Consider the following 26,028-nt stretch of genomic DNA (forward strand, 5'->3'; position numbering starts at 1 on the left):
TATATCCTCACAATGAATAATACATGTAATACCATGTGTCCCTGCTGTAAAAGGAAACGACATTTACCTATGGGTTCAACACACTAATAATACATATTACATCACCATGAAATATGCAGTGCTTAGCCTTGGATAGCTGTATTTTAGTACTTCTTTGTAATCCTACTGCTACACTGCAGTACAGGGACTTGGACAACACACATAAACATTCACATAAGTGATTTAGAACCACATGTAGGATGCACATCTCCTGACACAGAGTGTTTCAGTTGCTGTGTTTACATGGACATTAGTATTCCACAAATAGATCACTCATAATAAAAATACCTCGTGTGCATCCTCAGTCAGGAACAGACTGGCCTAATTTGACCCAACTGGGATGACGTTTTAACCGGATTGAGAGAACTCTAATATTTTCCTATTGATAATCTGGTCAATAGGAAAATGTTAGGGCTTGATAAACAGGTAAACACGTGATCTGATTGCTGCTCTGTGGTTGGAAGACATGTAAACGTTCCGTGCATGTTTGCCCCACGTGGGGTAACGATCAGGTGACGTGACAAGTTTCTGCAAGGAACTGAAACATGGATGTAGCGCTGTTCAGACAAGTGGTTGAAAAGATGAACAATCCTGGATTAAATTTGGGCAGCGCTGTTGAAAACGTTTGCCCATCTTGGTCGTCACTATGCAGGAGGCCAAATAACTTTGTGCAAGTCAAGAAAATCCTTTTCTGATTAATATTTTTCGGCATCTACATGAATTCATCTTATGGCATCATTTAATTTAGTCTCCATGTAAGCAGTTAAGTTGGAATCTCTAATCAGAATTATTTTAGTTAATGTCGAAGAAAACATGTAAATGTAGTCTCTCTGGTTATCGTCTCTGGTCATGTATTACAACCCATCTGTAGCCACTCATCTCAGCATCCCTGTTTTGATTTAGCAGAACAAAGGCTTTCTAGCCCTAAGATGGCTTGGAGTGGCTGGCCTGTGTAGATCAACATTAATCCCTTTTAAGTACACTTAAAACCTCAACCACCATTTATTATACTATGATGCAAAGAAGCTGAAATCGTCATCTCAGGTGTTTAGAAATTGCCAGGAAAGATTAAATAATGGAAGAAAGGAAAGCTTCATAGCACTAAGTCTGCCTTTTCCTATACTCGTGCCTACCACACATTAATGGAGAGCTCTGAGGATGGGAAAGGGCTCTATCCAGTGACCTTGAAGCAGCTGCTTTGAAAATCAGCCAGTGTGAATCTTCATTACCTGCCCTGTCGATGTTGCGACCTTGAATAAAACATCTATGCAGATGAGAGGGAAGGGAGATCTATTTCGTTCAAGTTTCCTCCGAGCAGTGTTACAGTGACGGTCTCCTGTGGCCAAGGCTTGGCTTTGATTATACTGGCATTTGACTGTTAATTTGGAAAAACCACAAGTGGCCAAATAATTAATCATTCAATGGTAATGAGAGCATTATAATAGTACTAAGAGAGTTGCTTGTGCTGGATACACCTCAGAGTTTCCATTTATATTTAAGTGGAATGCAGTTTACAAAATTCAAGAACTGGGCGACTAAAAATAGAGCTTATATTTTGCCAGCAATTGCATGTATGTTGATCTCAGATGCATTTAATTTAGTTGAAAAATAGTATGTAATGCGAGCCAACACTCTCGGCCATGCTTTTACTGGATGCTAGCCGACATATACTGATTGTTCTTTGCTTTATTTTGCACAGTAAATGTGCCCAGAGACTTTTTTAGAGCAAAGATTGCCAAGATTTGACTGAATGTCCTTTTATTGTTTCTCTATTAGCAAATCCCAGATGTGTCTCCGACTGGTCGCTGGACCACGCTGGTGCCGCTGCTCTTCATCCTCGTGGTGGCTGCTGTCAAAGAGATCATTGAGGATCTGGTAAGACAAACCTCAAGCACTGTTTGATATGTGTTCGATGCTCGAATATACTGTTCGCTGTATCGTGTATCATACAAAGGATGTTGGCTTAAAGGTAATATTACCTGTGAGCCATCATCTGACCTAGAAAAACATCGTTACTGCGGGAATTAATACTTGATTAAAGAAATCATGCAGTCAGCAACTATCGAAAGGCAATCGACATACTTCCAAAGGACCGATTTGCGTTTGCTCTAAAGCATCATGGTCTTCAATATTTGCAGATAGTAAGGATACTGATTCTATACAGCACAATATCTGCTCTAGTGGCTGACTTCTTATCAGTTTGTGCAGAGTCATCCATATTTGCCATCAATATACTCCACTACTAAATGCAATTAACACTACCTAACAAAGTTCAAGTGTCTGGGTACATGACATACATAAAGTAAAATCAAAACTAGGTCAATATCCTCATTTGAACTGATGCACACCTGAGATTGTGCCTACGTACAGAGTATGCGGGGCCTTTTTTCTCTCTCTCTCTAACGGTGCATTTTGAGTGCTGAACTGTGAAACCAAAAGGAAGGAGTGATGGTTATGTGACCACAGCAGGAAACTCACCAGCATATAGACATGCATACACACACACTCATACACTCATTGCAGAGGTCACAGCTGTGCCTACTGCACCCAGAGTACTGATTCAGTCAATTAACCTACATACTGAGTGCTCATGTACAAAGGCAGTTAGCACTAACAAAACAAAACAACTGTCTGCCTCTAAGCAAGTTTGAGCTGTTGAACAGATGCTTGAAAAAGGCAGGACGACGGCTTCATTTCAGAAGTCCTTTGTTTTTGGTCAAAATAAGTTAAATTCAAAATACCGTGCTGTTCTACAGTAATCCACTCAAGTCTGTCTGAACTAAGTGAGAGAATGTTGCATTGTACTGTATTGCAGTGACCCTGCAATGCGATCCTGTATGCAGGTCCCAGTGGACAGTTACTCTATACTATTAGCTTCTATCTCGTGCTGAAAGGACCAGCGCAGCACATTTTCTCCTGGCCTGTTGTGAAAAACATAGGAACAGAGTGGTGATGACTCCGTCTTTATTGCTGAAGGTCACCTGCACACACGTCTGTTCCCTGTACTGTGCTGTCCCTCACAAGTTGACCTGACAGGGCAACATCGACCCCTAACTTCATGAATCATGCACTACCGACACACACAATGCAGCACGTACCTCACCGTGTGGCTGGCTGTCTCTGCTGCAGCAGGCTGAGTTTTTGAAGTAATAGCTATATTTCAGCTTTAAAAAACAAAAACAAAAAAAAGAAATATAATACTCTGAAACTGATCTACAGTGTATTTCACAATGGTGTGCATTGCGCTTTTTCACAATAACAGTGTCTTAATACTTTCAGTACCACTTGTTTTTGCCCTTGAGTAGTTAAAAGTCCTTCACTACTACTCACTGTCTCATTAGGTTTATGCTGAAGTCGTTCATTATAAGCAGGTTAATCAAGGTAATGCTGCCGTTGCTGCTTTAATCTTTCACTGCTTTTATATTTTCCCTCTTTGCCTGGAGTCTACAGAGGCCTGATACTGCAGTATTTACGCATAACCTCTGTGCCACGTGCCTTCTGCTGCACTGTGATTACACACATCATCTAAATACAGTATCTCCTGTACTCCATCAGGACAGAAGGAGAGAGTAAGTGAGACAATGAGGGAATCTGAGAGGACCAAAAAGCAGTACAAGTTGTGGAGTAACATATAAATACAAAGAGAGTCTGACTCCTCCTATACCTAATAGAGGAGGGTCTGTGCATCCAGGCCTAATAGTGTGAATGAATGAAATTAGCTGACAGCGATGATGAATGAGCTTTGTAAAGGTCTCTACTTGCAAACTTTTCTCTGGGCACAGTGGAGTTGGTGAAAGGCTGGAGCCATGTGACACAGCCAGCCTATTCATTAGACACTACAGCACTTTGCAGGGATATTGAATCAAATTTGATTCAGCTGGAGGCCGGAGGAGGAGGAGGGTGGGGATAAGAGTGGATGTATAAGAAACAGACACACTGGAGCATAAAATGAGAGGAGGAAGAAGGAAGAAATTCTCATGAGACAAAATCGCAAGATACTGGCTGTAGCGTTAGACGGATGTTTGAAAAATGTGTCACTTCACCTTTAGCTAGGTTTTCTCACTGAGTTGCGCAAAGACTAGCTACTGTAAAAAAAAAAGCCAAACTAACCAGATTAGTTTTAAATTAAATTAGACTGAATGAGAATGGATCTTTTCTTCTAGTAAACACGTAATTAGCAGAGTGGATGTGTCGTCTCCTTGCTAATCAGATGCAGCACACGTTGCTTTCAGGAGCCAGATTTTAAAGCACAGCGATCATTTATATGAGATGGGTGCAGCCACACATTATTACTCAGCGTGATGCTAGTTGACAAGCTGTCTCTTGGAATCAGCTGTTGAAGTCACAGTTGATTGCATGGCTGTTCAGCCAACAAGAGGGACATGAGGGGAAGTAATGCTGTTGATTTGTACTTTGATGTTATTACACATAATATAAATAGTTTGTAGGCAGACGTGCTGTGAATGTGATGTACCGCAGGTCTGAATGAATTGATTTCTCTTTTTATTATACATGTTTCTAGTCCGGAAAAAAAGAGCCTACCATCAAATTTCCTTTTAGCAGTCACAATATATTTGATTTATGATCATATGACACTGAGAAAAGTAGCAAATCCTCACATTTGAGATATTTGACTCATTAAATCAGCATAATCTGCACCACCAGCAATTTAACTGTTATTTATTGGATGGGGATTTGTGAGCCATGACAAAATTAACTTCACTACTTTATTTTTCTTTGATTTTTCCCTTTACCAAGGGGATGTATTATATCTCCATTGTGCAATTCCAACTTAGAGTTGAGGAATTTAAATTATTGGTAGCCCATTTAACTTTTTCTAGAGCACTCTTCTTACTAAATACTATTATTACTTATACTTTGCTTATGTAACTGTTTGTTCTGATCCTGTGTGCTACTCTTCTATCCCTTTTGCTGCTGTAACACTGTAAAGGACTTATCAATTTCTTATCTTGTGACTGGGCTGTAGTAAGCATCAGCAGTACCAGGATTTCTTACAATAGAATAGAATGTCTTTATTTGTCATTGTGGTACAACGAAATTAAGGCCACACGTGTGAAAAGTCAATCCAGTGATTGCACTGTAGAATAGTTTGGATAAAAATACTGAATCACATGAGTCTGTACATTGAAAATGTTGCATAGCCCCACTGACAATATTATCCGCTAAGTAAATTATGGTGTACATTCACTTTCTTGGTTCATTTTTAGCAAATAAAATGTAGTAAGCAGATTTTTCTGTAATCCAGGATAGTTAGTTTTTGTATCATACGTTTCTTTTCGCCCTTGTTTTGTTCTAATGTGCGTCACATTGATTTCTGATTCAGGGATAGTTCTCCTCCTGGTCTAGATCTGACAAATTCTCTCTCATTTGCTCTTCTCTTCCTTATTAATTTTGACCTTTACGACATGAATGTATATCAGATCGTTATGTGTGTGAAATGTGCTGTTTTTTTCTTTTTTCTTTTCAGAAACGTCACAATGCTGACAATGTTGTCAACAAAAAGGAATGCCAAGGTATTGAAAAGCCTTTGTTCTTCAGTGAGGACCAAATATTCTTGGTGCTACTAGAAAACATACCACAGTATTTAGTGTAGCATGGAAGTATTGATGTTACCATTAAGTGATTAAGTCTTAATAAAAACGGTTTGCATTGTAACATATGACAGTGAAGAATGAATGTAGTTTTTTTCTAACTATTGCTTTGCACTTTTCTTCTTGCCTCTGTTGCTTCGACTTCCTCTCTCACACTTTACCCCCCCCCCCCCCCCCCCCCCCCCCCCCCTCTCTCTCTCTCTCTCTCTCTCTCTCTCTCTCATTACTCACCACAGTGCTGAGGAATGGTGCCTGGGAGATTGTGCACTGGGAGAAGGTATGTGGCCGCAACGTGTCACTAATGGCCATGTTAACCAGTTCTCATTTGCTCCTCTACAGCAGAAACCGTATCATTCATTGTAAAGTTTTGGCCACTGATTGTGCTGTTGTCATGAGCAGAAACCTCACTTACACGCACTCCGTGCACACACATACAAACACTCTGACCCCTCTAGTGTCCAGCCTGAACTAATTAATCCAGTGTTTCCATGTGAACGGCCTTTACAAGGCGATGCTGGAGGACAAAGAGCAGCTTCCTCTCTTCCCTCATAAACAGTTTTATTGCCGTGGCTGAAACAAATTCAGCAAAAATCAGAGGGTGTGGAGATAAAAAACACCAGGCACTGCAGAAATTATGTACATTTGGACTGTTTAATAATTTGTAATGCTTCTCTGTCATTTCAAAGCTGGATTCAGCATGAAGCAATGCAACATAAGCTAAATGTTTCTTCCTGCTCACTGCGATACGGGATAATTGATTTCTTGAGAAGGTGAACAGCAGGATATGTAGTATGTGTGTAAACATTTTGCTATTGCAACTCCTGAGATGATTACCCAACCATAGATATCCGATATATTAAGACAAACACAAGGTCCTGTAAACCCACAGATACCCAATGCACAAACTGTAGTAACAACTAAAATGAAACAAAACATCAAAGTTAGAATATGATATAAGAGCAAGGTTCAGGGCCTGATTAGATAATTGTCACACTATGGGGTTCTTGTATCTCAGTGCTGTTTGCTGGTATATGAATGTCCCATCTTTTTATACCCACAGAAGGTTTCCCAAAAAGCCAAGTTTTAAATAATTCATTGTTTTTGCATCTTCTTCATGCATATTGTAAAAGCAGCTTCTGTCCCAAATTTCTATTTGGCCTCCAAGTTTCTTTATCGAGTAACTCTTTCTGGGCAGAATGAATGAGGCCAGAATGATAAACTTCTCTTTTGTTCTGCAAAAATGTCGTTGTTGTTTTTATTCTTTAGTAAACTTACCCATTTGTTACATTATTGCCACTCATTTCTTACCATTTTCACTGATTTAAAATATTGATGAACTCTACTTTTTCTAGTCTTTGAATGATGGGACACGTATGCACCTTTTCAGCAGTGAAGGAAAAAAAAAGACTCCAGCTGTTTCAGTGCTTTGATGTACTTACTTTTCATCTTCCTTACTCTCTCTTTCCAGATGTGATGTTTTACTCCTCGTGTTGAGCTCATGTTTTCTTTTATGCTGTTGTACTGGCAGCCCTCAGCAGTGACCAGTTTATTTTCACAGGTTGAAACGGGCGATATTATTAGAGTAAATGGCACTGATTTCGTACCTGCGGACGCTGTCATGTTGTCATCCAGGTATAGGAGTCCATCCTGCTGCCAGGCTGCAGGGAATTTCTCCCTCTTCCTCCCGTTCTTGCTCTCTCAGCTTTTCCTGAAGAAGTGATGGTTAGATAATGCATCAACAGAAAACACTGCTGAAGTGGTTAAAAAAAAATCCTGCGTTTGAAAATTTGATAAATGAGTCATAATATAAGTGCAAAAAAATGACTTTTATGTATTTTAATATAACATGAATCTCTGCAGTCTTATCTAGCAACCATCATTTCCTTAGGTGGCTGAGTGGTAATGTGACTTTGGATTAAATTTGATCTATCATATCGACCTACGTACCTCCTTCGCCTTTTCAAAAACTATTTGGACTTTTTTTTTTTACTTCTAATATAGTGCATATTGTTTTCCAGTTCCTCAAAAAATCTGACTGGGGACTCTTGGTAGTGTTACTGTAGTAAATGTCCTATGCTGGCACAGCATCCAAGCACAAACAGTAATTTCCTTGGGATATGTTTTTCTAAATGGTTTTGTGAAAAGGAGAACAGATGACTAACCATACCTCTGATCATGGAGGACTGACAGATCATTGTGCTCTTCTCATTGCCCTAAAACTGAAACAGTTGTCTGTTTTCTTTTTTTTTTTTACCCTCTCCATACCTTCTTTTTCCTCTTCATCTTTTCCCTCCTGCCCCTTGTGCCAACAACTGCCGCACTTTCTCTGTCTCGCCCCCTGCTGGTCTGCATTGGTAATATCAGGTGGCTGTTGGGGAAGTAGTGAGAGCGGCAAATGGGGATCACCTCCCGGCTGACCTCGTCATACTGTCGTCCAGGTCAGGAAACCAGCAACATTACCAACAAAACAGCAGTGTGAGAGATAGGGACCATGTGTTTATTTTAGCTCTGACAAAAAATGTATTTTCCACACTTGAGGAAGGAAGGGGTCTGTGATAATTTTGGTAGCAACCAGATATTTGAGTCAGTTTCCTTTCTCTTTCTTCCTTTTTCTTTTTTTTTTTTTTTTTTACATTTCCTCCTCTTTGTGGTTTGGCAGCCATCACATTGGCTCCTTACTCAGCTATTTTATTCTACAGTGTAACATGTTCCATAGACCCTTTTAAATGTTTGGCTGAAACTTCTAACATTGCTCAGAGTTATAAATTATCTCCATAATTTCCATAATCTTGCTTTTGCATGGCCTGTATTGCACCCTGAATGCAACATTTAATGTGACAGTTGCATGCGGTCACTCTCCAACATATTTTTTTTGAATGAGATTGGTTCAGTTTTTGACAATCAGTACTAAAGTAGTGGGTTTTAGAAATCACTCCCCGGCCATCAGCAAAGACTTTCACTCGTTTTCATGAACCTGAAACTCTCATTCGGTGGCTAGTAGCAGCAGATCCACGCCTCTCACTGATTGTGGTAGAGCTTCAGTGTCTTTGGTATGAATGAATTACTCTAATAAAAGAGAAGCTAATCAGCGACCTACCTCACCTTAACCACTGGCATGCTCTGCCTCTGCCTGCTTGTGCCCAGAGTCTGTCAGAGGCTCATTTGTCTGCTGTGCTTGTTGTGCTCGGTATGCCCGCTTGCTCATATCACCCCACTGTGATAACTTCTCTCTCTCAGCTCTCTGTCCCTTTCCAGTGTTGTTTTAACTTTTTTTGAAACACAGCTAAACTCAGGGGCAGTACCAAGCAAAGACGCTGTCTGTACATTAAATAGGTGTCAAACATTGATGTACCTTTATGTTCCTGGGTGACCTCTATAGCTGGCAGGCAGCATCTTTGTCTCCTGCTCTTGTAGCTCCTTTCTCTGTCACATTTAATTAACCAACACTGATTGTAAATTCATACTGATAGTTGAAAGTTGCTATTGGGAAGTAATTAGTAGTTGTTTGTTTATTACAGTACCATACAAATTATAATCCTTAAAAACAATGAGCAGAGGTTAGAAATACTGTAATATATCATTGCATACTACTACTACTCCAAGTGTCTGTATCCTCTCCCTCCACAACAGTGAACCACAGGGAATGTGCTACATTGAAACATCAAACTTGGATGGAGAAACAAACCTTAAAATCAGACAGGTGATTGTTTAGTCTCTCTTCATACAATCCACACTTTAAGAACTAAAAAAGTTAAAGTGCGTTAATAATGCTGTAACTACACCAACAGGGTCTCCAAATGACCGCAGACATAAAGGAAATCGACAACCTGATGCGTCTCTCCGGGCGGATGGAGTGTGAAAGCCCAAACCGTCATCTGTATGAGTTTGTTGGGAACCTGCGCTTGGATGGACACAGGTGGGACACAGTGGCTGAGCTCCACGCCTGGCTCCCTGCCCCTCTTACCAACTCAGTAGCCCATTAGCCAGGAGCAGAGCCAATATCAGTGTACTATGAGGTTTTGAGGAACATTTCTTTTTTTTTTTTTTGTTGAACAAACCAAAGGACTTGCTTCAGTGATATTTAATTACACATTTGTTTTGAGGCATTGCCATTGTATGACAATAAAGCTCTTCTGAATGAATATTGTTACTAAAAGCCAATTTGGCTTTTTGGCAGTTAATGGTTTATCAGCAGTATTTTCCTATTGATGTAATTCTTTTTACAAATCAAGAACTTTGGCCGATTATTTTGATGAGTCAATGCCCTAAAGTGTCACTGTGTATAACTGATAATTATACATTGCTATTATAACTTGTTTTTATATTTAACCATACTTTTTATTATACATGTTACACTTACTTTTATGTCTTTATTTATAATTATGAATTTAGCTTGTAGTTGGAAATTTAGAAGCTAGAAATTGAGGAAAATTTCCAATACTTTGGAAGTATCAGGACACAATACTTAGCGCTGTAATACTGATTATCAGTTACTGATAGTATTGACATATTAATCCATAAGGAATCAGGTCGGTTTATGTCAAATGCTTGTATGTAAGGTCAACTCCTATTGATTTAGGGTGAGATAGGGCATGTATTTAAAAGCACTAATGACAGTGACATGTCCCACTACAGCACAGTACCTCTGGGACCAGACCAGATCTTACTGAGGGGAGCTCAGCTGAGGAATACACAGTGGATCCATGGTGTAGTGGTGTACACAGGACATGACACAAAGCTCATGCAGGTAAATCATATTTGTACGATATTTGGTGTATTATTTGCAGTTATGAATGGAAAACAGTAGTAATATTACTATCAGTATTAGTATTCAAATGTTTTATGGTTCCCCATTTATCTTACTTACATTTTGTTGCATTAACTGTCTTGCCGTGTGTTACCCAGAACTCCACACGACCTCCCCTAAAGCTGTCCAACGTTGAGCGTATCACCAACTTTCAGATCCTTGTTCTGTTTGGCTGCCTGCTGGCCATCTCTCTGGTCTGCTCCATTGGCCAAACCATCTGGAAGTACCAGTACGGCAATGATGCCTGGTACATGGATCTCAACTGTAAGAGTCCCGACAGCTTAAGCTGCACACCTTATTCCACATATTTTGTCTCACTTGTTCATATCAGCTTATTTCTTTGTCATTTTAAGTTCTTAAATGCTGGTATGTGTTGTGTCGTTTTTCTGTTGCCTCAGTTAAACTGTGTTTTGCATTACAAGTGAAATATGTGGCAATGTGGGAATAAGTGAATTCCCTGTTAAATGAGAAAAAAAACAGCTGTGACATGCATAAATGTGTTGTGTATGAAAAAAAGAAATGGTTGAATATCACTGCGCTGCTGTACCTTTTTGTTCCTTTCTAATGTTCTGTTTGATTTTGTTGTTTTCTTTGTTGTCGTTTTTTAACAGCTCCAGGTAACAACCATTTAAAAGCCTTGGCCATCCGTGAATGACCCTCCCTTACTAACCCCTTACTGAAGCTCTGCCTTTGCTAAGCAAATGAAGCCCCCTACCCTCGCCCCTATATGGTTGCCCTACTTTGTATGGGCCCATGCCATGGACAAGCACATACCAGGGATCCAACAATAGGTTTTTCCCCTCCAGCTCTCTTATACCTTCGTCTAGTTATTTTCAGTGCCTGATGCAAACAGTGTCTCACTTTTCCTCCATTTTTTTGTGCCACGTTAAACGCTTTGCAGTTCCCAAGCTTCAGACCGTCATTTTTTTCCCCCTCTCATTTTACCCAACAAATGAATAGAAGCATTTACTTTGACTGCAAGGGAGATGAGGTTGTGCTCGGGAAGCTTTTCATAGCAGGAGGCTTTATACGTGTTTATTGCTTGAACACAACATGCGGTGCAACCCAAGGGGCAAGAGCTGACATTTTCTAAATGCCTCTGCCGCCATCTTTTCTTGTGTGGATTTTACAGACACAGACAGAGAGGGGATTTTTCAAAAGCCAGACAGAGAGAGGAGGGGCAGAGGTGGAAACCTGCTTAGTTTTTACACGTATCCTCAAACCATTAAAGATAATGGATCTCTTTTAATATTACTGGCATTACAAAATATGAGCAGCTCTGTGTCTCACTTGGTCTGTAATGATGAAGCTCTGAACCTGGTATGCAAAGTGATTATCGTGACACTCTGGCCATTACTCTGTACCCTGATAGGCCTGTGTAGGAGAGGTTGTGCCCTGGTCAACTTAAGCTTGCATTACAACTTATACTGCCCCTTTTGAGAGGACTTTGCATTGGCTTCTATTGGTTTTCTAAGGGTTTTAATATTGTCCTTAGTGGCATTAAAGCCCTCATCTAAATGACCCTATATCAAACGGATGAGGGGAGTGTAAGTTATAAAACAAGCGTCCATCTTGAGACTGATTCTACTTCCATTAGGAGTTGTTGAGACTCTGTCCAGTGCATATTATCCAACCTGTGACAAAAGAGAGAGGTGGGGAGATTGTCGTTTCTTAAACATCCAATTTACACGCATTACTTTATTTTGGTAAATTGACATAACTTCACTCACTCATCAACATTTTAGCGTAAACGCAATACAAGGACAGAAGAGTTAGCCCGCCACACTTCACACGTATGTCACAGAAGCCTGTGATTGTGCATGCCTGGTGAATAATGAACTAGACCTTGACCTGTCGCAAAGTGCTGACACTGGCTGTTGCATTTCATTAAGCCTATACATTGTGACAGGTTAATTAATGCAGTCTCTGAGAGCAATCTGTTTAGCATAGATTGCTCAGTTTTTACAGTGTTATTGTAGTAGGTAGCTATCACTAAATGTATGCAGAATTGTAAAATCAGTGAAGTTCACTTTGAGTAATGAAACGAAACTATTTACGGAGAATTATTCTAACCATTTGTTTTACTTGAACATGGTTAAGACTTATATACACATTACTTTTACATCCCAGTGGCATAAAATAGACGTCAGAGAACTTTTGCGGTTGTTTGACCTGTGCATGTCCTGGTTTGAAATGGATTTTTAATGACTTTCCAATGGCACTGGTCTAATCCGGTATCGCTCTATCATCTGACAGCAGCATTTCTGCATAACATAATGAGCTGGCTACTTGAAATGAGTGAAATGAGGTGATCACCATTAACACCCAAACTTTCTTGCTGGCATAATCCACCCACTCTTTTCCACTTCTTGTTGGTTGAGAATGTGCTATGGACTGAATCTCCCTCCTTTGTCTTGAGAGCATCTGATACGTTTGTCTTCCCCCCCACTTCTGAACAAGTATCCCCTCCTATCTGTGTTGTTGTAGCAGTAGCTTCCATTCTGCCACTCTCTCTGTGCCATTCAGTCTTTTGTTTTGCAATCGTTCTGTCATGGGGAAGGGCTGGCCCTCTCAACCACAATGCTAAGATCAAGGCTTGGGTTGAGGAAGGTAACATTTGCACCTCCTGCAAGCTGAGGAAAGGTAAATCACATCCCTCCTGTTTTCATGTTTGGTGTCAGTGGGGTTACAAGTTGATCATTTCCAATTCTTTGGGAGGGGGTTGGGGGTCCAGCGTCATTTTTGCATAGTGCTTTGTGGAATTCATTGCCTGGATCATGCTGGATGCCAAGGCTGCTGCTGTGACACTAATGACATTTGAGATATTTCAGTCCCTGTTCGCTACTGTGAATCTTTGGGACATTAAATTGGACTTCTAATCGGGTTGCTGAGTTGTAAGAGGATGAGGTTGGGTGGAAGAAATGGTTAATTCCAGCTAATGCACGATATTATCCCAAAACATTCCCTTGATTGGAATAATGTCGATCATTGGCTGGAAGTAGCTTTGGGCATTTTCATTTAACTAACTGACATCTACAAACCAGCACTGATGATTCTCTTGTGTATCACTTCCCTTTGTCCAAAACTCATCCCTTGATAGATGGCGGGGCTGCTAACTTTGGTCTCAACTTCCTCACCTTCATTATCCTGTTCAACAACCTGATACCCATCAGTCTCCTGGTCACACTGGAGGTTATCAAGTTCATCCAAGCCTTTTTCATCAATTGGGTGAGTCAAAGATAACACAAACTATTTTACTAAACTTGTGGTAGATTAACTTCCAGAACATTTATAGTCCTTTTAACACACATCGATGTGAAAATGATCTTATTACAGAGACACTGAGACACAATGACCCTTTCCCATCCAGACATCTTAACAAATCAGAGTTTCCAACAGTTTTCAGGAAATCGTGGTTTCGCAACATAATGCATTTCAAGACACCAGATTCTCTGGATAACTTTGAATACATGGAACTACCATATAACTGCCCCATTTGGGAGTTCCTGACCTGTGTGGAGACTCTTTCTACACAGTGCTCTAAACTGGAGTTAAAGTTGGTTTAAACACTGTTGCATTGAATTACCAGGTTTTTGTCAAGGGGAGATGGGAGTCATGAACCCTCATACTCCACAGAGCATTTTAGTGTCTACAGTTGGATTTCCTCCCATCATTCTTATCAGCAGTTTTTATGCAGTGTTTTATGTTTATTTATTTATTTATTTTTTTGATCCACAAAGCTCTAAAACTCACTGTGCACTACCTTCGCAGTGCCAAAATGAAGACGGATGAAGTTAGCAACTAGCCGGTGAATGTTGCATTGAGTCAGTTATTTCCTATGCCTGTGGTTGAGGCCAAAACCGAGGAAAAATGAGAGTAAACAGAACTTTAAATTGTCAAGTTAACACAAGCATGACACTAAATGAAAGTTAATGTTGCCTTTGCTTGACGTGTGAAGAGGACATTGTTTGATGTTTTTATGTCCAAAGTTCATCATTTGAAGACATTAGTTTCAAAATAGGAAATTACTCAGCAGGAATTGTTCCCTATTGAAACAGTGAGCCAACAATGAGAAGAAGAACTTTTCTGGGAAGTACTTAGGGTTATTTGTTGAAATCTCTGTGAAGTCTTTTGCAATGAATCACTATTCCGATTCACAAGCTAAGGTCAGAGCTGTTTTTACGCTACCAGAACAATGATTATTGCATGATTAGGAACTGGATGCCTGCAGTGGACTATCAAAATGATACTACGTAAACGGCTTTACAGCTGTCATTGCTTCCCTAATTCAGCGAACATTTTGTGAAGCACTTCAAAGCCAAAACACATCTGAACAGATGACATGAAGCAGTGGATTGAATACCTAGAATCTGGTGCTCTTATACATCCTTACTAACTAGGTCAGCTCCACTAAATTTCTCAGCTGAGGGATGGAAGTTTTTTCTGAGCCCCTTTTAGTCATTAAATTTTAAATGAAACCCTAGAAAGTGAATTTAAACAACATTTAGAGCAGCTTTCAGTTGGTTTCCCTCCCGGCAGCCCCAGTTGGTTCAGTATATCCTGTGGGGACTGAAGTGCAGCATTTTTTTGTTTTTACTCCTTGCTAACTAATCTGAAGTTGAAAAATGTTGCTTCTTTGTTAAATTTACACTTCTCTGATTTGTTTTAGGACACCGATATGCTTTATGAGCCCACAAACACACCTGCCATGGCCCGCACGTCCAATCTGAATGAAGAATTAGGCCAGGTAAATAATATGTTGCGGTGGCTCTTACTTGAAAGCTTAATCTCTCAATTAGAATAATCTGCGTACCCATTAATGTATTCTGTGTTTCTTTACCCTCACAGGTGAAATACATTTTCTCTGACAAGACGGGAACTCTGACCTGCAACGTGATGCAGTTCAAGAAGTGCACCATTGCCGGTGTGGCCTATGGGTATGTTCCGCTTTCCTCCCCCGTTTCCACTTTCTCTGCCTCCCTCGGTGCATCCTCTACCGTTGCCTCCCCAATCACCTTCATTAAATGCAGAGTGTGCATCATAGTACATCTGGCGTTCCTCTCCTCTCCCTTGTCTTCTCATTAGCAGCTGCATCAATGCTCTTCTCAACATAAACTATAAATAAAAGGTGGACAGACATTTGCAAGCGAAGGCGCTTTAATCCCCTTCGCAGGCTTTCGTCTATTGTTTGTCATGTTGGAGGTGTTTGTGTAAACTGGCTGTTCCTCTCAGTATTTTGTGACCAGACGAATTTACTTTTTTCCTAGCTCCACTGAAATAAAAGCACAACCATTTACACTTAACATTTCATTAAATCAGCCCTTAATGTTTTTTTTTTACCCATCATTTCATTTTTGTGCATATATAATTATCCTCAGAGGATGCAAAACAAGTGGGAGAGCAGAGTGTCTGAACAGAACCAAAGCAAGTGCTGGCGTGACAGTACATGATTAATCCCATTAGGATTCAATTAAAAGCACGACTGACGAAGTGCAGACTGAAGGGCAAAAGAGTACTTTATCTGGAGTTCTCTGTACTGTCATTAGGCTGTGTGTAAGTGAGAACACTGATAACTTCTCAGTGTCAATGCTGGGTTCCACAATATGAATTACTTTAAGCAGCTATAATGTACACGTGATGGTGATGTGATAGCTCTAAAATCATTGCTCATATTTATTTATTTTTAACTCCTACTGATGCTGTTTGAGGGCAGATATTTTTGGTATTTAATTTCCATGCTGTGGAATGTCATTTCCTGTTTGCTGGCTTTTTTAGCAGTTACTTAATTAGACGAGCCTTTCGGTCATCAGGGACAATCACTGACTGAGTTTAGGCAGCACTCTGTCCTCTCTTCATCCCAAGTAGAAATGTTCTTCTTTGATTCTCTGAAACGAGGACTCCCTCTTATGCAACTGATAAATATGGATGAGTGTTTCGTAGCAGGGGGGAAGAAGACCGGTTCTAATGAGGCGAATCTTTTTTGATGATGCCATCGTTTGGCTTGCTCTTCTTCTTTTTCTGGGTTTCAGTGTGTCTGTGCAGCTTTCTGTTTCCAATCAAGTGAGGTCAATCTTTGTGCGAGAGGCTCACAGTCTTATCATGTGTGCGACAGTAACTCCCAGAATTTCCATCAGTGGATCTATGCTAATGCGTCTATTATGAATTTTTGAAAAAGTCGTGAAAAATATTTCTTCATTAATCTGATGTACCTTGCCAGCTCCAGAACACATGACTTAATGGTGCTGGTGCATTCCCAGAACGATCGCATTAAGGGTCAACATCTGGAAGTACTTTTGTTTAGAGTGAACAAAACCGACAAAACAGTATTTCTTTAGAAATTCTCCATACGGTTAGGTTTTTACACTACAAGGCTATATTCATGGGAAATGTGTAACAATATAGACACATACCAAACCCACCAGTGAATGTGTCTTCAGATATTTTGTTCGATAATGTGCACTTCTTTCACTTCTATGGTAGAAGCTTTCAGCTGCTTGCCTGAGGTTAATCATCAAATATGGATTACAGTAGTTAGCAGGCAGATGTTTTCAATTAAAGTTTAAATTCTGCAATGCCTTTTAACGCCTAGTTTTTGGACAGTTTTGAAGTATCTGACTGTATGCCAGGCAGAAGCAGTAATATTATCTGAGTAAAAGCAAATAGAAAAAAAAATTAATAGAAATTAATGAACAATCATGTGCATATACTGTAGCGTGACTTGTAATTTGGTGGAGGCACACACACACACTCGCACAAAGCCCCCCCTGATGCGGCCGCCTGCATGTGTTCCTCACCACAAATTAAGTGCGGCTGTAATTAATAAAGTCATCCCCAAGGGTGCAGACATTAATTAATTCCACTGGATTGGAGTCCAAATCTGAAGGAGAGATACTGTTTAGGTTAAAAGGCTTCCAGAATCCTCCTGGCTGAAGACTGGAGTTAAAACGTATTTCTTAAGCTGTATTCAAATACTGTACATTGGCCAGTATGCAGATGGACTGCTTTGTTGTTTCAAATTTCACTATGTTTCACTATGTTTCTTTACTTGTGTGTACAACCACTCACAGCATGAATCAAACTGAGCCTGAATCAAACAGAGAGCAGTAATGTTCAGTGGAGCACATCGCCTGGTCGGCTACACTCCATACACATAACAAAATCCTGTACTGCAGTTAGTCTGTTGGAGCAGAGATGTCAAAATAATTTGGTGCCTCGTTTTTGAGCAGAGCTCAACCAAAGCTCTGACCACATTTAGCTTGTATTGCTACATTCATTGGTGACCATGAAAATATACACAGAAACACTGCAGCTACATTTGTCCTACTATTACATATATAAAATTGTCCTTTGTTTCTCTTGGATTAGATTAGTTGTCTCTATATTACTGAATTGTCTGTTCGTATTATACTGTTATATAATTAATGTGCTATAACCATACTTGATAAATATGTAATATGCAATCATCATTTTCTTACAATGCGTCTGATGACCTTTCTGGATGAATTCACCTCCTCCTTAAGTCGCATTAAAGTCAAACTGCTAAGTGACTTGATTTATACCAGTTCCATTTCAGGTTTTATTACTAGGAGACATAATTGTAATGATTTTAGTGATGGATTCAATTCTGACTCATGAAAAAGAATGGATGGGTGGGTCAGCTTTAGCAGCTGTAACCTCATAGCACCACTGAAGCTCATAAATGAAGACATTATTACTTCTTTAATTAAATCCAGACAAAGAAATAAGATGAAAGTTTTAGTTTTACAGGACTTTTTCTGCCACATCTTCAAGGTTTTCAGACTTAATTATGATACAGATTAAACAGTTCTCAAGATCTCAAGACGTAAGACATATTTTAATACCTGCGGACAGAGCCAGAGATGGGGTTTCCAGGTAATCCCAGTCTTTGTGCTGAGGTAAACTAATTGGCTGGTGGTGGTATGTAGCTCTCTGTAACAAAGCAATTAAATCGAATTTCCCACAACTGTCAAAATATTCTTTTGAAGAGTAAATAAGGGGCTGCTGTAATCACCGCTGTCAACCTAACCCAAGCACCTTTGCCCTTAGTCCCTCCTTACATCTGAGCCATCATACTCTAACTCCTCATAAACAGTCCCATTTTATGCAGTCTTAGTGTCTGCACATTCACAGAACATGTTAACAAAAGACTTTTGTTTCCCACTTCGCTCCAACAGTCACGTCCCTGAGGCTGAGGAGGGTAGTTTTGCAGAGGACGACTGGTAAGACGTTGGGTGTGAAATGATTATTTTTTTGTCGCTCTCCGCTTTTGTGATGTATTAGTGCTGCCTTGCCTTGTGAAAATCGTAACTTTGAACACAATACCTCAATGTGCTTTTTCTTTTGTATCCCTCCAGTACAGAGACGTGTTGTATTGTATGTGACTGTGGCTCTTGAATCGTTGCGTATATATCTGTTGTTGTGAAAAGGCAGCTTTAAAATATGTATTTATTGTGTGTTTTTGTGGCTCCATATTACATCAGAATTTATATATTCAGTAATTAAGTTAGTTTTGAGCCTTTCTAACAAGCACTGGTACATCAGCAAGTTTCGATAGCCATCCAGCGTTTATACTGTGTGTTGTTCTGAGGCTGAAGCTGTGCAGCTCGTTCTCCTTTTCCCCAGTTAACATCACACTAACTTTGGAGGTGGTAGCTACGCACCCACACATGGAACGCACGCACACTCACACAGTCCTACTTCTGAGATCCATCTGCTACAGTGTCGAGATCTGCAGTAACAGCATGGGCGTGTCTCATCCATTTTGCATGGGGCATTGGAGCCTGTTTGTTAATGCCTATTATGCCACGATACGGAGTCTTGCTGCTTCAGTGAAAGCATGTTTCTTTATATCGCTATTTTTGCCTCACCAAAACATGAGTTTGATGCTTTATTTATAGTCATGATTTCGATGCAGGAGAAACTGAAATATTAATGAGTGTGTTTTGTTGCTTGATGATAGACTGATAAAAAAAAAACACTGTATGAGTTTACTGATATTCCTGTAGCAGCTCGGTTGTTTCTTTTTCCTGACGGGGACAGGACAGCGGGGTGTGTCATAGGGTTTGATCTGGATCTGGTTTCTGGTTATTGACTGTGAACAGCCAGCACCCTTGTTACCATAGTGACGGGACCTCCGTGTGCTGGCAGATAATCAATAACTGACCGTCCTCTTTACCCAGCCCCGTGCCTTTCATCAAGACAATCGACGTGGCGAGACAGGTTTAGGGCCTCCTTCTCTGTGCAAGGGTTAGAACCAGTAGTAATGACAAAATAGATCTTATGACAAAAAAAATAACGTGTTTGTTATTTGTGGCAGAATCTGTAGATGTTTCTAAGATTAAATGCATTGATTTGATAATGGTGCGTCATTAAACAAGTTGGATGTGAACTGTTATAATCCTTATATTTTACAGTATATGGTACAAAACGTAAAGCTATTTAGCAAAAACATCTGCCCTCCTAGTTGACATATATTAATAAAGCCTTTAAGAGAGATAAATTTCCTTAAGCCTCAGAGTAACTGTGTAGGTGTAACACAATATCGACTCCAGCCATGCTGCTTAATTGCATTGCTGTCTTTTTCCTATAATTCCTTCTCTTCAAACCTCTGCTTTCTGTGGAGTAGATGAGAGTATTACTAGCCGGCTGCCTGGTTGGCTCTCAGGGCTCTGAACAGCATATCCTGTGGGATTAAAAAGACTTACGGTTGCTAATGGCAGCCCCGGTAACATTTCTATCAAAGCCCAATGCCATGTACAAAGCTTCTGTCCCCCTGATCTATAGGACTCTATTTATCACAGAGTCATGAATCGATCACCAGTGGACAGCCAACGAGTGGCTGGTAGCTACATACGAACTCACTGCCTTAGGCCACTGTTACAGGGATAAAAAATGTCCTTTCCTATTATAATTGAAAAGTCTTCTGCAGTCCAAATTTTTCCAGTCCTGCATTACTTTATGTTGAGGATGACAGCTGTATATTTTTGTGCTTTATTCCTAATGGACTTCAAGATATTGAATTATTTTTCATCTTGGCAAACATAAGAAGTATTTCTGGTATAGGAGACTAACTGTGTTTCCATCAATCTATTATGGATGCCTTTGATTAAATGTATGAGTAATGTGGTCTGTTTTAGCTGCCAGACATCCAGCCTGTCTGCTATAAGCAGCTCCTCATACGTTGTTTTATTTCAAAAGCAAAGGGGAATGCTATTTATTATTTATAGAAATGACTGATGTGTATATGATGTATGAATGGGATAATGAACAAACGTATGAGCATGGAGTGTGTGTGCATTGTGAAATAACAATGTAGCGTTTTTAGGACATTGCTTGATGAAAGGATGATGTGCTTCTGTTGTCATGGACAGAATTGCAAATAGTTGCACTGTACATCGTGTCGCTGAGGCCCAGGGGACTGGCATTTGCATTCTGTCTGCATTGTGGTTATTCAAGAAATGTCAATACTGTTGGCACATGGCACTGGCTATGTTATTACCAGTCTTGGATCTGTTTTGTGCTGCCAGTCTCAGTGCAAATTAGTTTATCTTGAGCTGAGGAGCTGAGTTGGTTGATACACTACACTCAGTGGCAATGCTATCGTTGTTGGTACACCTATACTAGGGGTTTCAAACCCATTTTAGTTAACAACAAACCAGAAGTTTTCCCTTTGTTTTAGTGCAAAGAAGTACAAGTACATTATGACAATGTTTACATTTAATTAACTAAATTTAAGTCCAGTTTCAGCACATTGCTGCCATCTGCTGTTTAGACAAGTCTTACTAAAAGACTGCGTCCTTGTGGAAACATTAGGAATAGCAGTTGCTTTTATTAAACAATTGTGTGATTTTCACGTGCCAAATTGGAACCTTTGGCGGGCCAATTATTGCCCACGGGTCGTATGTTTGACACCCCTGGCCTATACAATCAAAAATATTGTTCAAAGATGCAAAGATAAATATGTTCGCATATCCGTGAGTTTACATATACTTTACTAGTGTAAAGGTAGAATATAAGGCAAACTGTTTTAATGCAGTAAATCTTGCAGATACCTAATAAAGTGGCCACGGTTTTGTGATTGCAAATATGCTACAACGTCAATAGGGTCTAGCTCCCCAAATGTGCCAACTAAATATTTTGGAATATGTCACGATTCCTTCTGCAAAACTGTAAAGAGGTATTTTTCACAGTTTTCCCACATACACTATATTACCAAAAGTATTCGCTCACCTGCCTTTACTCATTCTATGAACTGAAGTGCCATCCCATTCCTAACTCATAGAATTCAATATGATGTCGGTCCACCTTTTGCAGCTATTACAGCTTCAACTCTTCTGGGAAGACTGTCCACAAGGTTGAGGAGAGTGTTTATAGGAATTTTTGACCATTCTTCCAAAAGCGCATTGGTGAGGTCACACACTGATGTTGGTCGAGAAGGCCTGGCTCTCAGTCTCCGCTCTAATTCATCCCAAAGGTGTTCTATCGGGTTCAGGTCAGGACTCTGTGCAGGCCAGTCAAGTTCATCCACACCAGACTCTGTCATCCACGTCTTTATGGACCTTGCTTTGTGCACTGGTGCACAGTCATGTTGGAAGAGGAAGGGGCCCGCTCCAAACTGTTCCCACAAGGTTGGGAGCATGGAATTGTCCAAAATGTTTTGGTATCCTGAAGCATTCAATGTTCCTTTCACTGGAACTAAGGGGCCAAGCCCAGCTCCTGAAAAACAACCCCATACCATAATTCCTCCTCCACCAAATTTCACAGTTGGCACAATGCAATCTGAAATGTACCGTTCTCCTGGCAACCTCCAAACCCAGACTCGTCCATCAGATTGCCAGATGGAAAAGCGTGATTCATCACTCCAGAGAACGCGTCTCCACTGCTCTAGAGGCCAGTGGCGGCGTGCTTTACACCATTGCATCTGACGCCTTGCATTGCACTTGGTGATGTGTGGCTTGGCTGCAGCTGCTCGGCCATGGAAACCCATTCCATGAAGCTCTCTGCGTACTGTACTTGGGCTAATCTGAAGGTCACATGAAGTTTGTAGCTCTGTAGCAATTGACTGTGCAGAAAGTCGGCGACCTCTTTGCACTATGCGCTTCAGCATCCGCTGACCCCTCTCCGTCACTTTACGTGGCCTACCACTTCGTGGCTGAGTTGCTGTTTTTCCCAAACGCTTCCATTTTGTTATAATAGAGCTGACAGTTGACTGTGGAATATTTAGGAGCGAGGAAATTTCACGACTGGATTTGTTGCACAAGTGGCATCCTATGACAGTTCCACGCTGGAATTCACTGAGCTCCTGAGAGCGGCCCATTCTTTCACAAATGTCTTGTTTCACAGTCTGCATGCCTGAGTGCTTGAATTTATACACCTGGGGCCAGGCCAAGTGATTAGAACACCTGATTCTGATCATTTGAATGGGTGAGCGAATACTTTTGGTAATATAGTGTATATAGACCAAACATGTACAGTGTGGTCGATGTGCACTTGATAATAATAATTCATTTTTAGGCTGTGGTGAGAATACTAAAAAGTGACATATTCTAAAGCCAGATTTATTCTTTTGCGATGGATCTATGCTGTCGGTGTGCTGTTTGTACAATCCATTGGCACTGACGTTGGTGTACATAGCGCTGACTCAGACCACAACAGCTGCAGTTGGTCTGAATACAGTGTTCTTGTCTCTCAGTCACCTCAGACATCTTCTCTCTTCACCGTGTTGCAATGATTTCAGTAAAAGTAACTGCTGTTCAACATTTATTATCTCCAACTCCAACACGAAGGGCTCAGTTCCAGTCACCCATTGTTTGGAGTACACAACACGTTGTTTTAGCAGCGAAATTACAGAACAGTGCAGACACAGAAGAGCACTAGAATAAAAACTCTCAAGTATAAAGCAGACTTAAGCCTTGAAGGCTGCGAAGTAGCAGACATTCCTTTTTAATGAAATGGGAAATGAGTGATTTTATGCAGACATCAAGAACTCTGGTCTCTCTAGTAGTACACAAGAAATTGTCTCTCTGTACTTGAGAAACACTTCAGCCTTTGTAGAGACACTTTTGTTACGTCTCTTATCTTTAGAAAACCGCCAAAAGCCGCCAGAAAATTGTACTTTAATGTTCATTCCTCGTTTTGTTATCATGTCTGTTGTCAGAATATGCTCTGATCATAATGAAAATGAATTATTCGTTCTTTACTAGTCTACAGTCAAGACAACATGTTCCACTTGGCTGTCAGTGCTACATGATTGTGCTCTAAGGTATTCCAGTGTGTTGTGTTGTGTTGTGTTGTTTTGACTTCTCCATCTCTTCTTTCCAGGCACAGCACACACTCATCAGATGAAGCGGGATTTAATGACCCGAGCCTACTGGAAAACCTCCAAAGTAATCACGTAAGTAATGTCAGGGATCCCCTTCGTTTGCCTGCCTGCCTGCCTGCTGCTGTTTAGGCCAACATTAAGAAGGATATTGAATCTAATTGTGTGTAGTTGCCTAATATTTCTGTGGCCATTTTAGATCGACAGTTATGGCTTAATAATGGCGCAGTGGCTACAATGTTTGATGGCATGCACCATGTTATTTTATCTTGAGATGATTTATGGCGACACGTTCAGATGTGTGGACTTGATTTCCCTTTATTAGTTTAATTAAAACCCTTCTGAAGGGTGGATTACTGTGTCTTTACACAACACTGTCAACATGGCTGGCTGACACCCTGATTACCCGATTCTGACAAGATCAAGATGCACTTCATCCACTTATTATTGTATCCATACTAAAAGACTGAAGCCAGAAAACAATCCTTCTGAAAATGCACATTATCACTTACATATGTCATATTTTACATGACTTTAGAGTGAGATGTAAAGAGCACCTTTGGTTTGGAAATGGGAGGAAACTGTGATTGATTGACTGTTTGAGTCACTCGGCTGCAGAACAGTGTGTGGGAGGCAGAATGTCACATCTAATTACTTATATACCACCGCCCAAGGAAAGTAGTAATCCCACTGTACTGTTTGCTTTGTTATGACAAAGGAATCTCTACACACATGCCAAAGATCTGCTTTAGCTTCATATTGATATCAACTCCCCTACTGCTAATTATAGTGCATGACCAACCGCTGTTAAGAAACCACAGTCTCTCTGCATGTTTGGTAATGATTCTGCTTGTGATTAATCTTGTATTGTACAAATGTGTTACTGATGGTGGATGTCTTTACCATCCTATTATATTTGGGGTCAATTTAACCCCATTCAACGATTAACGTCTCTAAATATATGCTTAACATATATATTTTTTTGCTTCATATTTTATGACTTATTTGTATGACTTCCTAATTTACTGGGGACAACTGGGTAAACATAAAATTAAATTATATGTTTTCGATGTCCTGTATTTTAAGATCAACATTTTAGACATCTTTGTTATGGTTGTTTTGAATGATGCTGAGGTTACTATAACATGCAATTTTATAATCTTCAAGAAGCTTTAGGGCCTTAACCTTTCATGCTGTGGTTGGAGTAAAATATGGTTCCTGGGAAGATACTGATAGCTCACACAACATAGGGGTAAAGCAACATATAAAAGCTTGCACAGCAGCCTTCTAAACCTTCTGAATTTCTCTCGGTGCTCTGTGTGCTCTATCTTTCTGCTCTCTCTCAATGTGAGAATGTGCCTGAGACAGAAGACGTTGTTGAGGAGGGCCCTGATTATGAAACATCCTTCTCTGATGAGAATGAGCCCCTCAGTGTTGACCCTCCTGTTGTCTCTCAACCACCAGTAAACACACTACCTTCCAAAAATGGAAAGATATTATGGTCCAGATCCCTAATTGAACAACAGGCTAGATTTATTGCTGCTAATGCCATCACAATGGTTCCAACTTCCAGGTCCCAACAGATATACTGTCAGCCATGTCCAAGACATCAAATCAGCATTTGAGCTCTTCATAACACCATCAATGAGACATTATATACTTGAGATGACACATTTAGAGGGGGGTGAGTATATAGGGACAGTTGGATAGACTTGGATGTGACCCACTTGCAAGCCTACATTAGATAGCTCATTTTGGCAGGAGTGTATAAGTCAAAAGACAAAGATACAGCAAGAACTTTGGAAACTTATAATTATCTTCTGGTGGTTTAAATTGCTGGGGTCAAATTGACCCCAAGCATAAAAGGTGTTAGTAAATTTGAAGGTAACAGGAGGATTAATACTGTAGCACTTATGTGAGTCATAATTTTTTCCAACTAATGTTATGTTGATGATAAGTCACTTTCTGTTGTGACTCTAGTTTTTATATAGGTTAATCAAAGGTTCTGTTGGACATATACCGGATGTATCTCTGTAAGCTAAGCTAACTGGCTTACAGGCTCTCACAGACATGACAATAGTATCAAACCTGTCACTTAAATCTTTGAAGAATTTAGCCCTATCAACATATAAAGTGATTTGCTTGTCGTCCATCACTATGTAGCTGACATTTGGTCCCTAGTAGATGCTCCAGGTTCTGGTTGCCTTGGTAACTCTCTTGTATATTTCCCA

The 26,028-nt window shown here is 40.2% G+C and overlaps 2 protein-coding genes across 4 annotated transcripts in view; both read left to right on the forward strand.

Moving 5' to 3' along the window:
- Positions 1 to 10,957, forward strand: part of LOC311491860 (phospholipid-transporting ATPase IA-like) — a 33,425-nt gene extending 22,468 nt beyond the window's left edge. Inside the window, exons 4-11 of one of the 2 annotated variants that reach the window (XM_084549906.1) lie at positions 1,816 to 1,914; positions 5,528 to 5,573; positions 5,888 to 5,928; positions 7,210 to 7,283; positions 9,282 to 9,351; positions 9,440 to 9,567; positions 10,287 to 10,398; positions 10,557 to 10,957. In XM_084549906.1, coding sequence (XP_084406032.1) covers positions 1,816 to 1,914; positions 5,528 to 5,573; positions 5,888 to 5,928; positions 7,210 to 7,283; positions 9,282 to 9,351; positions 9,440 to 9,567; positions 10,287 to 10,398; positions 10,557 to 10,883 — 897 coding nt within the window. In that variant the 3' untranslated portion in view covers positions 10,884 to 10,957. Of the gene's footprint in view, positions 1 to 1,815; positions 1,915 to 5,527; positions 5,574 to 5,887; positions 5,929 to 7,209; positions 7,284 to 8,015; positions 8,090 to 9,281; positions 9,352 to 9,439; positions 9,568 to 10,286; positions 10,399 to 10,556 lie in introns of both variants that reach the window. The other variant, XM_084549905.1, reaches the window with a different exon arrangement.
- Positions 10,958 to 13,357: 2,400 nt separating this feature from the next.
- Positions 13,358 to 26,028, forward strand: part of atp8a1 (ATPase phospholipid transporting 8A1) — a 66,205-nt gene continuing 53,534 nt past the window's right edge. Inside the window, exons 1-5 of one of the 2 annotated variants that reach the window (XM_084550462.1) lie at positions 13,358 to 13,686; positions 15,128 to 15,205; positions 15,307 to 15,395; positions 18,654 to 18,698; positions 23,800 to 23,872. In XM_084550462.1, the coding sequence (XP_084406588.1) occupies positions 15,137 to 15,205; positions 15,307 to 15,395; positions 18,654 to 18,698; positions 23,800 to 23,872 (276 nt within the window). In that variant the 5' untranslated portion in view covers positions 13,358 to 13,686; positions 15,128 to 15,136. The remainder of the gene's footprint in view (positions 13,687 to 15,127; positions 15,206 to 15,306; positions 15,396 to 18,653; positions 18,699 to 23,799; positions 23,873 to 26,028) is intronic. The other variant, XM_084550463.1, reaches the window with a different exon arrangement.

The sequence above is a fragment of the Chelon labrosus genome (genome assembly GCF_963514085.1).
Source record: "Chelon labrosus genome assembly, chromosome: 8".
In the NCBI taxonomy this organism is placed as follows: Eukaryota; Metazoa; Chordata; class Actinopteri; order Mugiliformes; family Mugilidae; genus Chelon; species Chelon labrosus.